This window comes from Sorghum bicolor, chromosome 10 (genome assembly GCF_000003195.3).
Source record: "Sorghum bicolor cultivar BTx623 chromosome 10, Sorghum_bicolor_NCBIv3, whole genome shotgun sequence".
Classification (NCBI taxonomy): Eukaryota; Viridiplantae; Streptophyta; class Magnoliopsida; order Poales; family Poaceae; genus Sorghum; species Sorghum bicolor.
The window spans coordinates 11,823,765-11,843,074 of NC_012879.2; the positions used below are offsets into that span (position 1 = coordinate 11,823,765).

A 19,310-nucleotide genomic window follows, 5' to 3' on the forward strand; every position below is an offset into this window, starting at 1 on the left:
ACGTACGTACCCGTCAACCTCTCCCGCGCGCGGGAATCATCGGACGGCGTCTCCGGTCCTACGTTCGGACCGGAAGATTGCCGAGCAGCCGTGCATACACAGGCCTTTGATCTTTTCCTTTAGCTTGATGACGTCACTGATGGCAAGTCTACACTCTACAATACGGTCGTTTTTCCTTTAGAAAAATAAATATAGTAGTACATTACCGATTAGATACGACCAATAAACCTCGCAAAGTCATCACCATATCTGTGGTATGGTAAGCTGGCTAAAAGTGTCGCACCTAAAGTAGCTTATACGCGAGTGCAAAAAAGTAATTTATTTCTATAAAGAGTAGAACTACCTAAAATAGCTTATACGAGAATGCAAAAATATAATTTATTTCTATAAAGAGCTAACCGAAAATTGATAAAACTGATAGTCAATACAATTCAAAGATGATGATAGATATTTTCCATTTTCCAAAAAAAAGGTTTACTTTGCCTCTATGAGTGTGCTGTGCTCTATGGGTCTTTGTGATCTAAAGTTGGATCGGTTTATCACTTTTCGACTAAATCATTATTTATCTTGAATATGACAGAAGATCAGGAACTCCATCCCCTTCAGGTCGCGGTTCATAACACTGATAGGCTTGTTTGAGATAAGAACTAATTGCTAGCCAGTTAAAAAATTAGCTCAAACCATATTAGTTATAGTGTACCCAAATAGAAAGGTTAATAGGTGAGCTAATTTTTTAGCCATTTATTCTTCTTTTCAACTAGTTATTAGCCAACTGGCTAGTCAACCTTAATTAATTTACAAGAATTTTTAGCCTAATTAATAATTAGCTTATCCAAACATGTCCTAAATCTACCTAATTGCCTGCAAGGCTACTTATGTGACCCCACCATACAATGGGCACCGGAGAGGGTGAGCACCTCGCCACCTCTGCATGCAGGAAGGCGCCGGCGTGCCTGGATGAGTGTGGTGCGTGGCGGCGGATTTCGTGTATGGTGGGTGACAGCTTCTGCTATTTGTAGTCAGAGGTGATGCTGCACGAATCGATAGGGTGCCGAGCAGATGAATGCTTCTGCTACTTGTTTCAACTCTGCATGTGGTATGTCAAGTGTGAATTAGCACGCCACGTAGAATAATGGGTCATGTGAATACCCGTTTAGACCAGGGCGGGCCTAGGACTAGGGCCACTAGGGCCATGGCCCTAGTCGCGGCCTAAAAATTTTGGGAGCAACACTTGAGGCCTGGTTTAGTTTTCAAATTTTTTCAAGATTTTCCGTCACATCAAATATTTGGAGACATGTATGAAGTATTAAATATAAACAAAAATAAAAACTAATTGCACAGATTATTTGTAATTTGCGAGACAAATCTTTTGAGCCTAGTTAGTTCATGTTTGGACAATAATTGTCAAATACAAACGAAAGTGCTATAGTAGCAAAACCAAAAGCATTCGTGAACTATTAATATGTGATATAGCGTGTAGTTCTCCTATGTCTATATCTGTATATTTAGGGTGCATATGACCGTACGAAATGTATGTAGACGAAGTATGTGATCATACTAGATCATTTAGGGTGATATGTATATTAAGTATGCATATATACATAAAGTATGTGGTTATATTTATTATATATACTACAGTAGTGATATTTTAGTAATATATTAAAAAAATATGGATTGCTTTGAAAACTTTTCACGTGATAAGATCTAGAATATGAGTATATAAATATATTCAAATCGATCAACAAGTATGAACACATACGAATTGTTACTCAATAGACTATATTTTAGACCGTAGCTTTTGGATTTTGTCCGCTAAATTTTAGCCCTAGTCTTTGCTAAATCCTGGGTCCGCCACTGGTTTAGACCGCTGGTGAGACCTGAAACAAGTTTAGGAACTTAAAAAAAAAGTTGAGAGTTTGGAACCTCAATGGCACCTCTCGGTCCAAGTTTAAGGACTATTTTGCTCGTTCAAACTTGGAGTGATGCGTCCAAACTTCGACTATGCTGACCGCACGCGGCACCTAACAGTAACAACTCCGACTGATGCGTCCAAATGTCCAAACTTGACTTGCCTTCCCATGGACTCCAAGTCAAGTACACAAGCGGCGCATTTCTCCAAAAGAAATATTCAATCAATCCAAATTATAAGATGTTTGATTTTTTTACACTAAATTTGACCACTCATCTTATTTAAAAATTTATATAAAATATTATTTCTTTTATCATGGCTTAATTTATTAATAAAAGTTCTTCAAGAATGACTTAAATTTAATAATATTTACATAATTTTTTTAAAAAACAAATGGTCAAACATAGGATGTACGTAGGGAATATACGAAGTCGTTTAGGACAAGAACATGGTCTCCAAACCCTAACTTTGACTTCTTGTTTTTATAAAAAATATTTAGGTATATGTATACTTTTATGAAAGTATTTTTCAAGACAAATATATTCATATGATTTTTACATTTCCAAATTCAACCACTTAAAAGTTATTCATAATTTATATATTCTTAATGTTTGACTCAAAACTTGTCTAAAACGACTTTTTTGATGGGTGAAAGGATCAAGATGCCCAAGAGGGGGATGAATTGGGCTTCTCTAAAAATTTAAGCAACCTATAAGCTTCAATTCAACTCCTTGTGCCTAGTGTGATCTAGAGAGCTACCGGATAAAAGTTTTGCAACCTAGTTCCAATCCTATTCTAGCATGACAATTCTAAGAATATAAAAGCTCAAAGTAAATGCTAGAAAGTAAAGGAGCAGAGCAAGAGGAACGCGGCGATGTTTTGCCGAGGTATCGGAGAGTTGCCACTCCCCACTAGTCCTCATTGGAGCACCCGCGCAAGGGTCTTGCGCAAGGACCAAGTGCTCTCTACGGGCTGATTCTTCGACACTCCGTCACGGTGAATCGCCCACAAGCTTGACACGAGCCACCCACAAGAACTCCGAGCGGTCTTCGTGCCTCCAATCACCACCAAACCGTCTAGGTGATGGCGATCACCAAGAGTAACAAGCAATGAACTCTCACTTGACCCAATCAAGGCAGTAGAGAGTGGTGGATGCACACTTGACTCTTGGAACTCAACTAGAGAAGGATTCACTCAAGAAATCTCTAAATTCTCAATCCTCTCTAGGCTCTTGCTTCTCTCTTGCACCACAAGGTGATTCTCAACTGATCAAATGGGCAAGAGACCTCCCATGGACGAGGTAGAGGAGTATAAATACTCCCCATCAAGTCCAAGGACCGGCCAACCGTTTTACACTGAAAACGGGAGCACCGGACGCTGATAATGTTGCACCGGACGCACTGCACCGAGCGTCCGGTGACACATTAACGGCTAACTGCACTCTCTCTGACAGAGCACTGGACGCACCCTCAGTGGGTCCCGTGGCACCGTCCAGTGTGAGGGGGAATTTACACCCTCCCTGGGTATGGGACCGGACGCTCCCCGGTGAGTCCGTTGCAAGCGTCTGGTGCCTAACCCTAGGCACCCAGTCACTCTGACTCGAGTCAACCTCACCGGACACACTCACATAGCGTCCGGTGCAGCGTCCGGTGCCTACTTAGGCACCCAAACTTCGTCGAAACACGATCTTTCCAAAACAAAGTTTGTTTCTCTCGATCTAAGGACTTTTTCAGAGCTGCCTAGTGCTAGATTTACCAAGTGTGCACCACACCTAAACCTAAATCCTTGCCTAGGTCAATCTACCCATTCAATGCCCCTCTTAATAGTACGGTCAAAGGAAAAACAAAGTCCTAAACTACTCTAAGTGCCCTTCTTCACCATGTGGCACTTAGACCTAGTCTAGTCCCGACGATGTCCAACCATCCTTTGAAAACCGAAACGATTTCCACCATTAAGTCGGCATGAATGATCTAGTCCATCGATCACCATTACCATGACCTAACACAAATGACTTTGCCTCTGCAAAACACATGTTAGTCATAGTAATCAACATTGTCATTAATCACCGAAACTCATTAGGGGCCTAAATGCTTTTCAATGGGTATAGAGGGAGTACTTGCTAAGCCACTCATGAGTCATGTTGGAATGTGCTCGGGGCACCTCTAGACGGAACAGTGGGAGAAAGCCTGCTCACCCGCAACTGTGAGCGGCTCGAGTGTAATGACCAACGGGCTCACTGTCTTAGAACAGGTGGTGCAATAATAAATGATCTTAACCCCTCCTTCATGAGCGTTTATATCCCCCTTTATATAGGGCGTGGATTCTGACCTAGGCCTGTTACAAGAATGCCATGTGACGGTGGTAGAATATTTCGACATATTCTACCACCACAATCTACAGTTCATAGGGCTACTTGAGTAATTTCAAACTGCGATCTCCTCAAACGCTTCCCTGTCGGAGTCCTGACCCGGTCGAGGTTCGAACCTTCGGCTGTCCTGTGCCAAGGGCCGCGGATTCCTCCGCCATGCCAGCGCCGAAGGTCCTCCGTCCGCTCGCTGGTTCCTTGGCCTGCCCCTGGTCGTGCTTAGCACATCCTTCGTCGTGTAGAGGGCGGAGGATGCATCCTTCATCTTCCGCGATCCTCCACGCTGGGCCGGACTTTGCATGCACAATTCGCTGCATAATTAGTGTTAGTGTCAAGCCTCGTCCCTTCCTGTGCGAAGGCCCTGGACGCGCAGGTTCTCGGGACCGCGATAATGCCAAACTCTTTTTCTAGCGCAACTGGGGGTGAAGGCGTGGCTAAATCTCCAACAAGTCACGACCGCAATTCCACGACACTTGGCTTGGCTACGCGCTACCACTAGTACAGAGGCATATTGTACAGGCGGCTGTTAACCTGGCGTTTTTCAGCACCGCTTGTACTGGAGGCCAGTAGAAATGGACCAATTCCACAGGCGGGTAACTGAGAACCGCTTGTAGAAATGAATTTCTACAGGCGGTTCAGTTAGAAAAACCGCCTGTAAAAATCTTTGTATAGAAAATACAAAATTGACTTTTAAAAATAGAAAAAAAGATTTTAATTGTATGATTTCTACAGACGGTTTTGTTAGGAAAATTGCCTGTGAAAATACATCTTCACAGACGGTTGGTAGTTCTGCCACCGTCCTTTTTATACCACAGATACGTGATAACTATAACCGCCTGTGGTATAAAAACCTAGGTACTCTTTTCTACTAGTGTACCTAAGCTTGCCATGTGGCTTCTTCTTCTTAATCACCATTGTCCTCGATGCTCCGGCTTGCCCTGAAGCTGATTCACAGAATTTGTATAGGTGTGACATCGTGATAAAGACAGCAGCGGTCTGAGGTTGTACTCAGTAAACTGTTTGGAGTTATTAAAGTTTAATAAATATTGTAGCATTTTCGTTTTATTTAGTAATTAGTGTTCAATAATAGATTAATTAGACTCAAAAAATTTATCTCTCAAATTACTTTCTAATTATAATTTAGTTTTATAAATAATCTATATTTAATATTTCATATATATGTCTAAATATTCTATGTGACGAGTAGTAAACTTTAGCACCCAACTAAACAAACCCTAAATAAAGGTGCTGCCGGCCGACCGGCGGCCTACCTCCGTTCTCACACCTAACAGTGGAGTAATTAACAACACCTCCCTCCCACTGACGTTCAAATCAAGCAGCGCCCTCTTCGAAAACTGTACTTCAGGCCTTGTTTAGTTCCAAACACTTTCAAGATTCTCCATCATATCGAATCTTACGGCACATGCATTAAATATATATAAAAATAAAAACTAATTGTACAGTTTATCTGTAAATCGCAAGACGAATCTTTTAAACCTATTTACTCCATGATTGGACAATGTTTGTCAAATAAAAAAGAAAATGCTACGGTGTCAAAATAAAAAAAAATTTTGCGAAGTGAACAAGGCCACTCGGTGGTCCTTTGAGGCACCACAACGTTTGGCTCCGCTTGGCTAGCTATAGCTTGCGCTTCAGACCTTTCAGACACAACGCAACACTTGGCTCCGCTTGGCTATAGCTTCGTCCCATCATCCCATGGCTTCTTCCTCACCGTCGTCCTCGACGCTCCGGCACGTGGCGATGCTCCCGTTCATGGGCAAAGGCCACGCCATGCCGATGCTGCACCTGACCCGCCTGCTCCTGCACCGGGGCCTCGCGTCGGCGGTCACCGTGCTCGCCACCCCGCGCGAGGCGCCCTTCATCCGCGCCGCCGTCGCGGGAGTCCCCGGCGCGGCCGTCCTCGAGCTGCCGTTCCCGTCCTCATACTCGGGCCCGCAGAGCATGGAGGAGCTCCCCTCCGCCTCCGACTCCCACTTCCTGGACCTCATCTCCGCCACGGCGGCGCTCCGCCCGGCGTTCGCGGACGCGCTGGCGCAGCTGCGGCCCCGGCCGGACCTGCTCGTCCACGACGGCTTCCTCCCGTGGGCCAAGGACGCCGCCGACGGCCTCGGCGTGCCCCGGCTCGTCTCGCATGGTATGGGCGCCTTCTCCTGCTACGCCACGCTCGCCGTACTCATACAGAAGCCGCACGCGCGCGTGAGCTCGCCGTGGGAGCCGTTCGAGGTCGACGGCTTGCCGGGGCTCCAGCTCACGACGGCCGACCTGAGCCCGCCGTTCGACGACCCGGAGCCATCCGGCCGTCACTGGGACTTCATCTGTGAGAGCGGTGTAGCCATGAACTCCAGCCGGGGCACTATCCTCAATTCCTTCCATGAGCTCGAGTCACTCTACATAGACAAGATGAACCAGCTGGAGAACTCGCCGGCGATGTGGCCGGTGGGTCCGCTGTGTCTTGCAGCTGAACCGGCGGTCCAGACGAACTTGGACGCAGATTTAGCCGGCTGGCTCGACTCTAGGCTCGCCATGAACCGGCCGGTTCTGTACGTGGCATTCGGCTCCCAGGCTAACCTGAGCCGGGCGCAGCTAGAGGAGATCGCGGCCGGACTGGACAGGTCCGGCGTGGATTTCTTGTGGGTGGTCCGGTCCAAGTGGTTTTATGGAGAGGACCCGGTCGAGGTCGAAGGGCGGTTCGGAGACAGGGGTAAAGTGGAACAACGCTTTGTGGACCAGCTTGGTGTGCTGAGGCACAAGGCCATCAGGGGCTTTTTCAGTCACTGTGGGTGGAACTCGGTGACGGAGAGCATCAGCATGGGGGTTCCGATTCTTGCGTTTCCGTTGGCGGCAGAGCAGAAGATGAACGCCAAGTTCGTCGTCGATGTGCTCGGCGCCGGACTCAGGGTTTGGCCATCCAGAAGAGGGGACGGCGGCGGCGGCGATGGCGACGGCAGCGAGGGCGCCGGGGAACTGGTTGCAAGCCAAGACATCGGGGCATTGGCGCGGGAGCTGATCTTGGGAGAGCGAGGGAAGCACGCGGCGGCGAGAGCAGCCGAGCTCGCAGCTTCTGCTAGAACAGCGATGGATGCCGGCGGTTCCTCGTATGAAAACCTGGAGCTGATGGTGCGTGCAGTCACCAGTGACACTAGCAGGGTTGAGGCTAGCTCTGAGTGAGTAGCTAACTACGAGCCTCTTCGTTGTTGTGCTAGGATTAATTTGGTTCAGTATATTATTCTGCTGTACTACTCAAATTACCAAAGTTGCACCGTCGTCTGGGCTAAAACTCTTGTGCTGCGAAATCCGGAGCAATTGCATATTGCACTTGCGTTGTTCTTTCTTCCTTTTTTTTTGCTTTAAAACCGATTGTCAGAGCATCATGCATGTTCATTGGATTCTCTTTCTCTCAGCAGTAATAGTCGACTGCAGTCAGTGTACTAGCAGTACAAAATCAAGATCTGATATCTGCTCGCTTATCTAAAAAGCGATGACTAAAAATAGTGTTTGCTGGTTTATTTTGGGAGAAAAATATTATTAGCTGACAGAAAATATATAGTTTATAAAACAAGCGAACAAGCAAACAACGTCTACCACACAATCAGTACTAGAAAACGAGAATAGTCCTAACAGCAATGAATTTTTTTCGATGGTTATTATTATACAAACTCATAGAATAATTGCTTATAGGCCCAAATTCAGAGTGAAATTCAAAATTTTCTATAGTTTTTTTTTCTGTCAGTATTTAAGGAGCCCATTGGAAAATTTTAGAGAACAAAAAAATATCCTGAGAGTGACAAATTGAATGGGCCGCATGCAAGCGCCAAAAAGAATGGCCCAAAACTTCAGGGCATGTACAACCCAGAGACATGGGGTCGTCTCTAAGAGACTAAAATATGACAAAGAAACAACTAAAAAGACATGTCATACAACCTATAGACAGAGGATCATCTTCTTACACTTTAATGTTTTACATGTAGCCAGGATCAATCATGAATATCAAGTTATATACCATTGTACGTGGCCTTCTGATGGAAGATGGTACAAGTGAGAACTAGGAAGCAGTAAGACAAGTGAGAAATACAAAAAAAAAACAAATGCAAATTCAGTGGAGGACATGCAGCAACAATTGAACAAAAGTTTAATTGAAACTTAACACACCATCTAGTTTTTAGAAACTTATTAGCTGAACAAAAGCTTTAGAACATTCAGAAACTTAATAGTATAGAATCATCTATCAAGGTAGCATGATAGATAAGCCCAAAATGACAGAAGATAGCTCATCAGAAAAAGGACATAGACTTCAATTCCATTCCAAGCTCTTTTTAATCCATCAGGTGTAAATTATGGAAAGAATAGATCTCAGAAGAAAGAAATCGATCGACCTGCTGCTCCACAACTCCCCTGAACACCGGCGGCCTCCGTCATGGCCATGCTAGCGCCTGCCGCGCCGGCCATGGCCACGCTCAAGGCCTCCGGCGGGGGCGCTTCTGGCCACGACCGTGGTCACCATGGACGCATCAACAGGGTTCAGCTGTCGCATCTCGCCGAAAAGCAGCGCAACTCCACAACAGGCATAGCACCTTCCCGCGCATGCGAGGGCTCGGGATCCATGCAGCGACGAGTCAAGGAGTGAGCCATACATCGCTGCTGGAGCGTCTTCTCCACCTCGGAGCACGGGACGTTCCCGTCGCCTCGCGAGGCGACGCCCGCTCCGTCTCCAGGCTCGTACAGGGTGTTTTTTCATAAAAAATGCGTCGAAGGGACAAGATTAAGAGACCTGTTGTACATGCCCTCATCGTGTACTCATTTTTGTTTGGAACAATCTTGGTCGGAAACAATTGTTTCCCCAAGCAATAAAAGGAGTAATATCTAAGATTGAGATTTGACATCATGACCCACATGTCATTGACTCAGACTGACCCCACACATGTTATTGTGATTTTTTTTCGATAATGAAAGAAAGTGATATGAGTGTCAAATCTCAAAAGGCTCGCAAATTTTATTGTCAAATATCAAATTGTCTAAAAAAACCCTCGACTATATTCGACTCCCCCCTCCCGCACCACTGCGGCCACCACTCCTTTCTTCTACACCCTCTTACAACACCATCATGTGTGGTACTCCTCCCCTCCCGTGGGGCGGCTCTTTATTAACACATGCACTGCTACAACACCTAGAATGTGATTCTCTCTTCTAGTACTATTTAGTCTTCAATTGGTTGTTCTTCTTCTTCGACGAATCTTGTCAGCCTTCCCCAACCTCTGACATCTATCGCCGCCCCTAGCTAGCGTCTCATTCACCATCGGCTGTGCTGCTAGTCACCTACCCCTAAATCCAATTGGAGTATAAAAGTTTGTTAACTCGACCCTGTCGGCGGCACATCCCATCCAGTAATCTTCTTTCGCCTACTCAATGGTGCCACCGCCACCTCGCTCCCCACCCTTCAACCTACCACCACCGTCGGGCCAACCACCATTATCCGGCCCTTCCCTTTCTATGCCTGCTGAAAGGTCCTAATATGGCTAGAGGGGGGGGGTGAATAGCCTATTTAAAAATTCTACAAACTCACTAGAGCAAGAGGTTAGTAAATAACAAAGCGAAGCTCTTTGCTCTAGCTCTAATGGGGTGTTTGCAAGCCACCTATCCAACAATTCTAGTTGCTAAGATCACTATGCACACAAGAACTAAGTCTCTACAAGTTACACTAGAGAACTAAGCTACACAAGGCAAAGTAAGCAACTAAACTAATTACACTAGTTTGCGGTAAGTAAAGGATAGGATGAGATATTTATACCGCCATGTAGGGGATGAACCAATCACCAATATAAACAATCAAGCACCGGGAGAACGCCAATCAAACACAATTGAGACACCGATTTTTCTCCCGAGGTTCACGTGCTTGCCGGCACGCTACGTCCCCGTTGTGTCGACCAACACTTGGTGGTTCGGTGGCTAAGAGGTGTAGCACGAACCTCGTCCTCACTAGGACACCACAAGAACCTACCCACAAGTGAGGTAACTCAATGACACGAGCAATCCACTAGAGTTACCTTTTGGCTCTCCGCCGGGGAAGGTACAAGACCCCTCACAATCACCGGGAGATGGCCACGAACAATCACCAACTCGTGCCAATCCTCCTCCGCTGCTCCAAGCCGTCTAGGTGGCGGCAACCACCAAGAGTAACAAGAAAACCGCAGCCAAATCGATCCCCAAGTGCCACTAGATGCAATCACTCAAGCAAATGCAATTGGAATCACTTCCAATCTCACAAAGATGTATAATCTATGAAGGAGATGAGTGGGAGGTGTTTGCTTAGGCTCACAAGGATGTCAAGTATGTTAGAATACCAAGAGAGTAAGCCCCAAGCCGGCGAAACACGTATTTATAGCCCCTCAAGCAAATAGAGCCGTTGGCTCTTTCACTGGGCAAAACACGGGGTCACCGGACGCTCTTAAAGGGGCACCGGACGCTCAACACCTGCGTCCGGTGCTCCAACGTCAGCCAAGTGTCAGAATCTAACGGTCACCTGCAGTGCACCGGACGCTGAGCAAGTTAGCACCGGACGTCCGGTGCACACCGGACTCATGCGCAGAGAGCTCGGCAAACTTGCAGGGTCACCGGACGCGAGCCACCGGACGCACCCTGAGCGTCCGGTGCTCACCGGACTCATGCGCAGAGAGGTTTGCAAAACCTCCTCACACCGGACGCACACCACCGGACGCTCAACCCAGCGTCCGGTGCCTATCGTCCGGTTCCTTACCCTAACTGGGCCAGACACTGTCTGAACAGCGGACGCTTCAGACACAGCGTCCGGTGCCTCTGAGCCAGCGTCCGGTGAGTGTTCCTCAGCGAGAAACACTCCCGCGACTTCTCCAATTTTCCCACCGGCGCAATAGAAAAAATGCACTTCATTTTCTCGAAAAGCGCCGAATCCCGCCTCGCAAGCTCGGCGGGAGAGAGGGAGGAACCCATCCTCTCTCAACCCTTCAAACTCCACCTCCTTCTCAAAGTGTGCCAACACCACAAAGTGTGTACCAACAAGTGCACGTGTGTTAGCATTTTCACAATCATTTTCTTCGAAGGAGTTAAGTTAGCTCACTAGGTTCTAAATGCATGCACATGAACAATGACACCTAGTGGCACTTGATAACCGCTTAGCCAAAGAATTCCCCTCTTTATAGTACGGCTATCTATCCTAAATGTGATCACACCCTCTATGGTGTCTTGATCACCAAAACCAAAACCCTAAGCAATACCTTTGCCTTGATCTCCATAGGGTTTTGTTTTTCTCTTTCTTCTTTTCCAAGTTGAGCACTTGATCGTCTTGTGGTCATCACCATCATCACTATGATCATCACTTGCTCCATCACTTGGCATGTACCAACCTCATTAAGTCTACACATACTTAGCATAGAGGTTAGTACTAGGGTTTCATCAATTATCCAAAACCAAACTAGGGCTTTCACCTGCCAGCCACGAAAGGCTTCCTTGAAAAATCCAAACCTTAACCCTAAATTATACTGGCTCCATGTCCTCTTCCACCACCCCGGCCCGTGGCAGCCTCGTTGTCAGCCGCCCTGCCCACCGCTCGCCCCTCCCGGTAATTTTGCTGGCATCCTTGCTAGCGGGTAGCGATGCATGTGTGTCAAATAAGTTTGTGTCCTAGGCCCTAGCCCCCAATTGTGGTTGATTCCCACTCAATGCCATACTATACGATTCCTCACACCTTAGTTCACGGTTGTTGCCACCCTTCTACTCGACTCCCTAATAGTGTCGCTCCACATTATCATTGTCGAGGTAACAACTGATAGCATAGGTGGTAACAATTGTGCCTGAGGACATGGAAGCGAGATGCTTCATTCTATGTGAATTGTCTAGCTATAAAAGGTGTTAGCTATCATGGGTGGACCCTATAGGTAGTGTTGGCCTTTGGCTTTATCAGCCTCATCATGTAACAAAATGGTCATGAACAAAGAAAAAGAGAACATGGAACCGATGAACCTTTCCGTGTTCCTTCACTATTCCTCATCCCCTGATGTTCTCCTCACGGTCTCTCATGTCCGTGGCTCTATCCTTAACCATGATGTTAAGAATCCATACACCTAGTTATGCACAATAACTCTATTTTTGGAAGGATATTGCAAGTACAACACAAAATTGCATCATATCAAGAATGATATAGAAGAATCTAGTAGCAAACCCTAGATGATGTTATTGAAGCAACCACGATAAGAGATTAGGATTTTGGCAAAACCAATGACATATTATTTAAGCATGACTCCAAAAGAGTAAAAGTGATGTAGCTCACTCACAACCTACTTGACCCTCTAGTACCTAATAATTAATTTTTCTCTATACAAGAATCTAGTGCAATAGAATTATCTAGACTAATCCTCTTGGGTGCTCCTAGTTGCTCTTTGAAAGCCTTGGATGACACCCTTGTGTTGGCTATGGTTGATACATAGTCTTCACTCTCTTGTTTACATAGTCCCCCAAAGGTCCCAATATATGCAAATAGGATTGATTCTACACTCAGTTCCTAATAAACTAAGTCATAATGGCACACCTATCTTGATTCCTATTACATGTCAAATTTTAGTCACCATACAACAATCTCCACCTTGACTCTAATCCTTTGGATTCATTGTGCTCCTCCAAGAAATTGCTCTAAGCTCTGTTTTTTATTAATACTCCCACCTTGTGGGTGCCCTCACCAAAGGTGCTCATGCACCACATCGCCATAATGTGTGTCAGTGTCTAAGTTTGAGTACTTGGATATTCCACCTGAAAGCTCCTTCATTGTCTCATTTGGTTAACCACGCCACCTCCTATGGCCCTTCATGTCATAGGTTTGTACTGCCCGTAAGCTGCACCTGGTTGTTGGTACCACATGGTCAATGCAACCATGTCTTCCTTCTTCCGGTAGCTCATACTTCACCTCTACAATTGTTAGATTTTGCAACTATCTTTACAACATTGCAGTTGACTGCTATCGAGATTTGAGTACCTGCCATTGATGACATGACTTCCGTTTCCTGATCGGGATACAACCTCGAAGTTCGAGTGACCTCATAGATATTAATTATATTATTTCTAGGTCAGGTATATACCAAACTCCTGTTAGTGCACAATTTGTTACATTATGCATCTCTAATGTAACCATATCCACCTCATTGACATACTTCTTGCAATCCGTTAAGAGAACAGTGGTGTTCCCCAAGTGTAGAGATCCTTCGTCAAATATCTCCCTCACCGAACATATATGGAAGCAACTCCCTAAATCTGATATCCAACCATGAATAGTACATAGTTGACTGGTAATAAGTACAACATTTTTATCATCACTTGCCATTAGACATGCTCCTCTCATAGTCCAAACTTGGACAGTCCTTGATTTAAAAAAAAACAAATATGGCAGACAATGGATTTTATTTCTACCTTTTTACCACTCATATACATCTTTTTATTTATATTCCTATAAGGATGGAAAAACCAACACTAGTAAAAAAATAATTTTGGAGATAGTGGATTTTATTAATGGTGGCGGCAAGAAACTCTTAAAGTTTACACTGAATTTTGGAGGTGGTAGCTCTATTAATGGAGGCGATCCAAAAATGTATATCTCTATAAATAAATTTTTAGATGTCCATCTCCGAAAATGAAGACCATTTTCAGAAGTGGACCTCTTAAGAGACCCGCGTCTAAAACTGGGCCAAAGCCCGCTAGGTGCAATACGATGGTTGCAAATATAGGAGAGACTTAGGGTTTGGAACTCCTCTCCACACTCCTCTCTCACCACACGCCTCCACCAGGCCGAAAGCAACTTAGGGTTTGGAGGTCCTTAGATGCCCTCCACCATGCACTCCCCTTTATTCCACGGCTACGTGGATCTCGAAGTGGCAGCGACAGCAATGGTGTGGTGCAGTGCAAGAGCAGTAGTGGCGGAGCAGTGCATGAGCGCGCAACCTCTTGTGTGGCGGTCCCATGGCCCTGTGGCAGAGAAATCCACAACGAGATTCAGCAATATTGCATGCTCCCCTCTAACGGCTGTGGCTGCTTCATCCTACCCCCACACACGAGATCGATGCAGCGGTGGTGGTGGTTCTCATCATCCTTGGCAGGACTACGATCGACACGATGGTGGAGCCATGGTGACCGAGGTCATTGTGAATCCAGCGGAAACAACAATGGTAGGCAGCGGCGTGTCCACGAGCGGGCTTGCTGGTGACGGCTGTCTGTCTGGGAGAGCAAGCTTGGCAGCGGTATGCCCGGAAATTAATTAGGCCTTGTTTAGATACATCTAAAAACCCAAAACTTTACAAGATTCCCCATCACATCGAATCTTGCGACATATGCATGGAACATTAAATATAGATAAAAAGGATAACTAATTGCATAGTTTACCTGTAAATCACGAGACGAATCTTTTAAGCCCAGTTGCTCCAAAATTGGATAATATTTGTCAAATAAAAATGAAAGTGCTATAGTGTCAAAATCCAAAAAAATTTTGGATAAACAAGGCCTTAGTAGGTTCGACATCAGGCCTGGGAGTGTGTACGACGCCGGGCCTATAGGCCTTTATTAGTTTTTCTAATTGTAGACGGTCATTATGACTAAAAAATGGATTAACAGAGACGTGGATTTGGAGGATGTTTTGCGCGCCTGCCGAAACCAAATATGTCCACTTCCAAAAATGTTTTTACGTGGTATTCTATATATATAGGAAAACACGTCGCAGCTGCAACTCTTGCTTCTCGCTGCCGCGCGCCACCTAGGACCCCTCATTCTTTCTCTCCAGTGCGTTTGCTGGTGACAAGGAGACTTATCTCTCTTTTTCGTAGTTTTTATATCTACTAGCAAATATACCCGTGCCTTGCAACAGAAAAACATCAAATGGCCATAGAAAGTGATGACATAATGTTACATATCTATTATATTTATCATTTTTATAAAATTTAAAGTCTATATTTTATTTTATTGATAACCATGACATCTATGATATTAGATAGTAAATATTTACAATAATATATAGTTTGGAGACATATTTATTTAATAATAATAATAATAATTAGTCAAACCTTCTTACTCTAATATTACCTTTTAATATACCTTAGTACTATATTAAAACATGAGAAGTTTGTTGCTAGCTTTTTTCTATTTAGATTAGGATTTCTATAAAATATGATATATCAGTTAAATGTATGTAGATTATAAACACATGAGCTTATGAAGTGTTCATATGACATAATAATATATCATGCAAAGGTAGTGGAAGCATCTTCAAGCATAAATTTAGGTAAATTAGTAAATCAATGAGATATGCAGGAATGATGCTAAAACTTTTACCACAAATCAAGCACCACATTAAATAGGCTATCATAAAATTTCATAATAATTGGAGCCAGATAACTATAATTTCAATTTTACACTAAAAAGATCGGGATAGAATTTTTCATAATTAAATATTAGGGATAGAAGCATAGGCAAGCATCTCTAGCAAAAAAAATATACTAAAATTTGTGATCTTTTTTGTTTACCGCATGGATCTGCATATGTGGAGCTGAACAAAATTTGTTTTATAATTTTTAGATTTTTTTTATAAATTTCTACGTATTTATCAATTTTCAACCGATCAATTTTACTAAAAAGCATAGGCAAGCATCTTCAACAAAAAAAATATACTAAAATTTATGATATTTTTTGTTTACTACATGGATCTAGGCCTTGTTTAGTTTCGAAAACTTTTTGGTAATCAGGACTGTAGCACTTTCGTTTTTATTTGATAAACATTATCCAATCATGAAGTAATTAGGCTTAAAAGATTCATCTCGCGATTTACAGGTAAACTGTGTAATTAGTTTTTATTTTTGTTAATATTTAGTGCTCCATGCATGTGCTGCAAGATTTGATGTGATGGAGAATCTTGAAAGTTTTTGGTTTTTGGCGTGAAGTAAACAAGGCTCTACATATGTGGAGCTGAAGAAAATTTGTTTTGTAATTTTTAGATTTTTCTGTGAATTACTACGTATTTATTAATTTTCAGCCGATTTAAAGAATAAAAGAAAAGTAAATTAGTAGGACAAAAACTTTGCATCCAGGTTCCTGTACTTTTCTTATTCTTAATATGCACTTATGTGTATAGAAAATTTTACATTAGGAGCCCTAGAAAAATTTCTATTCCTTTTTCCCCTCTTTCAGCGCTAGCCATGGGATCCAGCTTTAGCCACGGGCCGGATTGCGGAAGGAGGCGGACAGATCGGCTTGGCGGACAAATTTTCAACGGCGGATTGAAATTTTCATCTTTAAATATTAGGAAAAGATACAATTGTTTAGGGTTTGGCCCAAATAAATCCATCAAAGAAATCAGATGTTTTTCAGTTGGAATCTTGTTACCTGCGATCACTTCGGTGATTGTCATGACAGAATTGTTGTTGCAGGCATTAAATTGGCCATATACTGTGTTTGAGAGTTAATATAATCTTCCTTCCTTTTCAATGGCGGACTCAGGAATTGAAACCAAGGTAGTCCTATTTTTTTTCATACGCAACACGAGAAAATTCAAAGGAAAAATTCAGTAAAATGGCTATAAAATAAGCAAATTGCGACAATACAACTAAATGTTCAAAGCTTAAATAAATAGGTCTAAAACTTGCACAAATAGATTACATATAAGATAAGGTCTTACATAAGTATAAGAGGCTACTTTAATTTGTGCTTTTCATTGCCATGAAAGCATGAATTATGTCATCCTCGCTTACAGAAGAGTATATATCACACTCAATAAAGGTAACCAAACAATTGTTCAATAGCCTATCACTTATACTATTTCTCACCTTATTCTTCACTAAACACAAGGCAGAGAAAACTCTTTCAACAATTGTTATCGCCACCGGTAAGATCAATGCCAATTTAAGGACTAAGTACACCAAACTATAATATTCATGTTTATTAGTGCCAACAAGCTTGGTAGAGAGCTCACAGAGGGTGGTCAGTCCTTGAAATCTATTATCCATCTTCATATCTTCAATATATGTGCCAAGTTGAATTTCTCCTCAAATCCGAACTTGAAAAATCTTTGGGATAATAAGTTGCAAGCTTAAGGATTTTCTTAGCATCAAATGAGGCAAATGAATTGGAAGGATTCAATGCTGCCATACAAATAAGCAACTGAAACGACCTAGATTTCTCCACAAGGGGAAAATCCACAGATTCAAATTATAATGTGATAATTCAGAAATTGAGCCATCACATTATCATATATCGCTGTTATCATAGTCATACATTGTGAAAAACAAGATTACAATATATTTACTTTACAACTCTTGGTCAACAGGCCTATTACATCGTTTTTCTAGCGGAAACACACACGGGTATTTATCAGAGTCGATGTAGCGCGTCAGCGGTGAAGGCTCCTCCTTCACGGGCAATCATCAAAGTCAGCGTAGTTTATCAGCGGGCGTAGCCTTCATCTCTGAACCAAACTTGAGCGCAGGAACGAGACCACCTAATCCTTCTATTCTCCGTAGTTATCGTCATAGACCACGTTCAAAACCTGCTAAACAATTTTCAGTACGATTTGTACTGGCCACTGGCTCCCACCCTATGCTTTTGCGTAAGCTTTGTGGTAAGTGGAATGCAAAGGGTAGATCAAGAGGCCTATATATATATGGCTGTAGTCTTCCTATGCAAATTCATCAATATTTTATAATAATAATTCATCAAGTTTTAATCCATCTCATCCACACATCCATCCATCCGTCCCATCACACATCTCACCACTCTCACTCTCTAGGCAGCAAGTACGACTCCCGCTCGTGCCTTGCCTCAACGGCCAACGCCGAATCCAACACAAACCCAGGGGAAGATAGAAAGGACTCCTCTCACTAGTCAAGTAAGCTGTACTTAGGAAAGGTCCATAGCCGACGAATCGGCATATGTCTCGATCAATCAACCAAAACTCTGCAGAGGTTTGCACTAACCACAAGATCACCATCATCGACGAAGGCCCTCGTCTAGGCTGATTTCGGGCTGCCTTCCAACTAAACACGATGCCACCCTACCACTCAGAACTGGGACCATACCGGAGTACCACCGGTACGCTGAGACTGTGAGGCGTAGTACCGGGCCCCAAAGGTCACTACGCTGTCTTAGGAGGGTGTGGGTCCTCATGCCCGTACCTCCCTACACTATCCGCTAACAACCTAGTAGTAGTGGCACCGCCCTAGCTGGTCGTACATCCGTCTCCCTCCCATGAAAGCAAGTGGGGTGCAAGGCTTCCTAAGACCCGGTCCACAAACATATCAGTCCTTAGGGTGACCAAACATGACATCTTCACAAGGGGCCAACCGATGCCCCGCTTGACGGGACATCCGATTACCCCGTGCTAAACAGCACCTCCCATCCCGGTGCTTCGTCCCACGAAGACACTCCACTCCGGGACCTCTCCCTGTCACATGTACCCGCCACAGGTATCTCTCACGGAGAACGCCCAGGTAGCGTCCTCCGACAAGACTTGTCCCAAGACTCGTCGTAGATCCTGTTCGGTCGACTCAACCCTAACCACACACCCAAGACACATGCCAAGATCTCCCCAAATCCATTACCATCTCATTATCTAGTTATTGGCACCACGTGCCTTATCCACTCACATCCAATCTCCCACATTGCATCACATCACAGATATAATGCGTAGTAGAAGCAGTAGCAAGTAGTATCCAGCATCTAACCTAACAACGGATGTGCGAGGGTTATAGGTTGCAACAAGGCAATGGCTCACAAGCATTTCTACCATGCAACCTATCTCAGTTCATTTGCATAAAAGTAAAAAGCACTAGCTTCTACATTATTGCATGTCTAATAGGATTCTACGAGGTTGGGTGGGACGTGGCACCTGTTGAGTGACATTTCCAAGATGCTCAGTTCACTTGTAGTTGTACTCATCCAAGATCCTTCTTTCCGCATGTCCTTCCTTTAACGGGTCCTGATCCGATCAACGCTAACCTCGAAGCGACTACCTCATAAGCG

The 19,310-nt window shown here is 44.1% G+C and overlaps 1 protein-coding gene across 1 annotated transcript; it reads left to right on the forward strand.

Moving 5' to 3' along the window:
* Positions 5,949 to 7,605, forward strand: LOC8061544 (UDP-glycosyltransferase 90A1). Its single transcript, XM_002436793.2, has one exon. It carries the CDS (start codon positions 5,991 to 5,993, stop codon positions 7,461 to 7,463), a length of 1,473 nt encoding a protein of 490 aa, XP_002436838.1. The 5' UTR covers positions 5,949 to 5,990; the 3' UTR covers positions 7,464 to 7,605.